Source organism: Morone saxatilis, unplaced genomic scaffold (genome assembly GCF_004916995.1).
Source record: "Morone saxatilis isolate NCDOM2014 unplaced genomic scaffold, NCSU_SB_2.0 Contig17, whole genome shotgun sequence".
Taxonomy (NCBI): Eukaryota; Metazoa; Chordata; class Actinopteri; family Moronidae; genus Morone; species Morone saxatilis.
The window spans coordinates 21,418,230-21,421,966 of NW_023339729.1; the positions used below are offsets into that span (position 1 = coordinate 21,418,230).

Genomic DNA, 3,737 nt, shown 5'->3' on the forward strand with positions numbered 1-3,737 from the left:
CTCCACTATGTTCACTAGCTAGTCGCCAACTGTGTCTGTCTGCTGTTTGGAGCTGAGCAGGGAGTGTACAGTGGGTTTCTAGAACTTTTTTGATGAACCAAAACAGTGAAGTTGCAGGTCGGACAGCTAAACAATGAGCTGAAACTCTGTGTTAAACTCTGTAAAGCCGGAGAGAGCTGCAGATTCTGGTGATAATTCTCTATATGTTTATTACTACAAGCGACCCATTTCACTTTGTCACATTGTTTTCACATTAACACTTTAAACATTAATATAAAAACAAGTCTTAACCCTAAAAAAAGTAGTTAAGCTTGTGCGGGCCAGACTTTTTACCACACATAGACAGACAACATGCACAAACCTGTAGAAATCCATCTGGTCGATCTGTGGGTAATAAGACTCAATGTTTTTCTGTCCTTGGTTGAGGAAAATGGTGAAATTGGCCAGAGAAGCTTCCACTGGGAACATCTTGGAGAAGCCGTTGATCTCTGTGCCAATCTTATCCAGCATGCCTTTTACTCCTGCAAACAAATACAGGAACAAAAAAATCAGAAAGGCAACAGGAATTAGTGCAATTTTTTCTACATCAAACAGAAGGCCTGAGGGGGTTGGCGGCTTTTAACAGGAAGTGAAAAGGGACAAAGTAAGACTTACGAGGTAGAGCTGTAGTTTCACCAGTATGCAGGTGAAGGTAAGAGAAAAGAAAAATGTGAAAGTGAAAGACTTAGTAAAGAGGAGAGGAAGCACACAGCATAATTTGTTAGCCAAACTAAATACATAAACATACAGTATACACACACATTTGTGTACCTGAGACAATGTTTTTAGTTTGTTCTTTAACCAGTCTTGGTGTGTCATTAAAGGATGAGTAACCCTGGAGGTGGACAGTAAGAGAGAAAAGATGATTAAGATATCATTTTTTTTTAAACCAGGGTGTGTTTTGTAAGAATAATATGGGGTGAAAAAGAAAGTGACAAGATGAGCAGGAGGATGATGAAGAGCTGGAGACAGAGACTAACCTTTTGCACAATGTTGGTCAGGTCTGTTTTCAGTACAGTGTCGACATTGTCCAAGGCATGGCTGACATCTCGGAGCTGACCGACAGAGAGAAATGAGGGAAGATGAGTAAATACAGTCATATTTAAATGTTTCCAGTCATTTTCACAAGTCAGACAATCTTTTTAGTTCCTTGGTACCTTGGAGAAGTCAGCGCTGATTCCCAGCTGGGACAGCGTGGAGCGGATGGTGTTACAGGTGTGAGACACGGCTCCATTAGTGCAGGCGGGGTCTGACAGGGTGTTCGACAGAGAGGCGCGTTCCCCCGTCAGTCTGGCTTGAAGTTTCCCTGTCCCCTCCTGTAAAACCTCCAAGGAGGAGCTGACGTTCTCTAGGGCCTCTTTGGTCTCCCGCATGGCTGCAGGAGAAAACACGATGGATGGAAATGAATCAAAAGTTTCTTCTTCTTTTCTTAAAATAATCTACATTTGTGTGTCGTTTTGTGTTGTCAAACTGGTGACCTTCAAAGGATTTATGCTATTATACATCCACAATTCACGTAACCAACACAGAACTAGCCAAATTACAGTGTACGAGAGCGGTTCAGGATCAGGATCCACTGACACCAAGACACGAGCACTGAAACACTGAACCCAGATCAGCTGTAATTACCTTTGATGGCATTCTCAACTTTTGCTTTAGATAAAAGGAAATGTGAGGGGGTTAGAGAGGAAAAAGGAAAAGTTAAAAAAATGGTGAGGATATGTCTGTAAAAAAGACACATTAAAATTCTGCTGTAATAAAACCATAAGAGGGGAAACTGCGTGGAAAAAGAAATCACCCAATAAGGGTAGAAACATTTTACAAAGCGAACATTTAGGTGTATTTTGCAATTCGACTTTCAGTTTACAAATTCAGTTTATTGTAACATTCATCATGATAAAAGTATATTATTTTGTATTTGATATGAAACAATGGAGTTTTGTTTGACCTGTTCTTAAGGTTTTAACACACAAAACATGAACAACATTTTACATTGTATCAAAAATGGCTCATGGCTGAAAAAAAGTAAATATCCCCGATCGGATATCGTAACAGCAGCACTTCATTGTGATACATTGTGATCACACTGCAGGCACAAGTGATTCAAAGTATATTTTTCTTCTCATATGTGACCACAAATTATATATAACCTTTTTCTGATTGGGTCACTTTCATATGGGGTCCAAATCAAATATAGGTATGTGATATGGGCCACATTTAACGAATAATGTGAACAGCCAAACAAAAACACACCCAAAAAAAAAATCAGATCTGAGCAATAAATGAGAATTGCAGTGCCGTGAACGTACTGTAGCTTATGTCTCAGCTGTTTGAACTGAACAGCAGGTCGTATTATAAGCTAATACACGATAATATGTGTTACCTCCTGCCATACGCAGCGCAGTGTCCAGTGAGGGAACCACTTCTTTCTCCAGCTGACTGTGGATCCTCCCACCAAGCAAAGGTCCAATGTCTGTCAGGAAGGATCAGAGGTCAGTTCAATGACAACAGTGCAGTTATACATTTTATAGATAAACAGTCACACGCAAACAAAATGAGAGACATTAGACAAATACTGTACAGTATGTAAACAGTCTGAGTTTAACTTACTGTCCAGTTCTGACAGGACTTTGTTCTTTGCTGTGGTGTACTGGGCTGTCAGGTATTCAATTTGCTGCAACAGAAAACACACATTACACATTAGAGCAGTGCAAAAAAATAATTAAAATATGATTTTTGGTGTGTATATATATACATGAGAATGTGTGTGTGTGCATACCGCAGGTGTGTTGTTGGCGAATGTCTTCATGTCTCTCATATTGGTGTTGATGAGCCGCCGTGTGCTCTTTATTTGGGTGCTGACATTATGGTTTGCAGCATAGGCGATAAGTACTCCCACACTGAAACACACACACACACACACACACACAACACACACACACACACACACATACAGGATTAGTAAAGTAAATATATACAGTAACTGGTGTTTACCAGCAGATGGCAGCACAGATACAATAAAATGTATTTCTGCTGCATGGGCAGTTTGTTTATCTCTTAAAAACGTGTATTTCTAAGTCTCAAAATGTGACACAGCGACAGCTTTTTCCTGCCTGTCTGTCTCTGTGGTTGTCTTATTAGAACTGACTGTTGATCGACTGAATGAAGTGAAAACAATCAGGTTGAAGGTTTATAATAAACAGCTCACAGGTTTGATGAATCCTGAACGCTGATGACATACAAACTTTCAGCTGTGTTCTTGTTAATTATTGCTGTGACAATCTGACTGTTATCCCTGAACTGAACGCTGAGAATCATAATATATTTAATAACCGAGCTCTTTCAAAGATCTGATAGAAGGAGAAAAAGAAAACATCTTCTGAGTGAGACACGACCAGAATATAAATAACAAAACCCCGATCACATCTCTGCATCTGCAAATGGCCACAAAGTGCTTTATATACACATGCGTGTGTTTGTGTGTACGTGAGCATGCATGCTTGTGATGTGAAAGCACTCATTCAGACAGAGAGGCCTCTCACGGTCAGCCCAGTGATATCAGTAACACCTAACTGTCCTGAACAGTTTGGATCGCATTTCTCTGACCAAGCACCTGTTTCCTCCACAGCAGGTAAACTGCGTGCACGCTCCAGTCCGTGTGTAAGCAGATGTTGTTAAAGGGGAACTCCACAGATTTT

At 40.3% G+C, this 3,737-nt stretch overlaps 1 protein-coding gene across 4 annotated transcripts in view; it reads right to left on the bottom strand.

Moving 5' to 3' along the window:
• prom1b (prominin 1 b) overlaps positions 1-3,737 on the bottom strand; it is a 25,329-nt gene that overhangs the window by 10,346 nt on the left and 11,246 nt on the right. For 2 of the 4 annotated variants that reach the window (XR_004796694.1, XM_035660848.1), the window contains exons 5-12: positions 2,819-2,939; positions 2,650-2,713; positions 2,423-2,512; positions 1,197-1,414; positions 1,020-1,094; positions 811-874; positions 655-663; positions 362-521 (exon numbers count right to left, since the gene is read on the bottom strand). Coding sequence is in view for 2 of the 4 variants with exons in the window: in XM_035660848.1 (XP_035516741.1) it covers positions 362-521; positions 655-663; positions 811-874; positions 1,020-1,094; positions 1,197-1,414; positions 2,423-2,512; positions 2,650-2,713; positions 2,819-2,939 (801 nt within the window). In the remaining 2 variants the exon portion in view is untranslated. The remainder of the gene's footprint in view (positions 1-361; positions 522-654; positions 664-810; positions 875-1,019; positions 1,095-1,196; positions 1,415-2,422; positions 2,513-2,649; positions 2,714-2,818; positions 2,940-3,737) is intronic. The other 2 variants (XR_004796695.1, XM_035660849.1) reach the window with 1 other exon arrangement.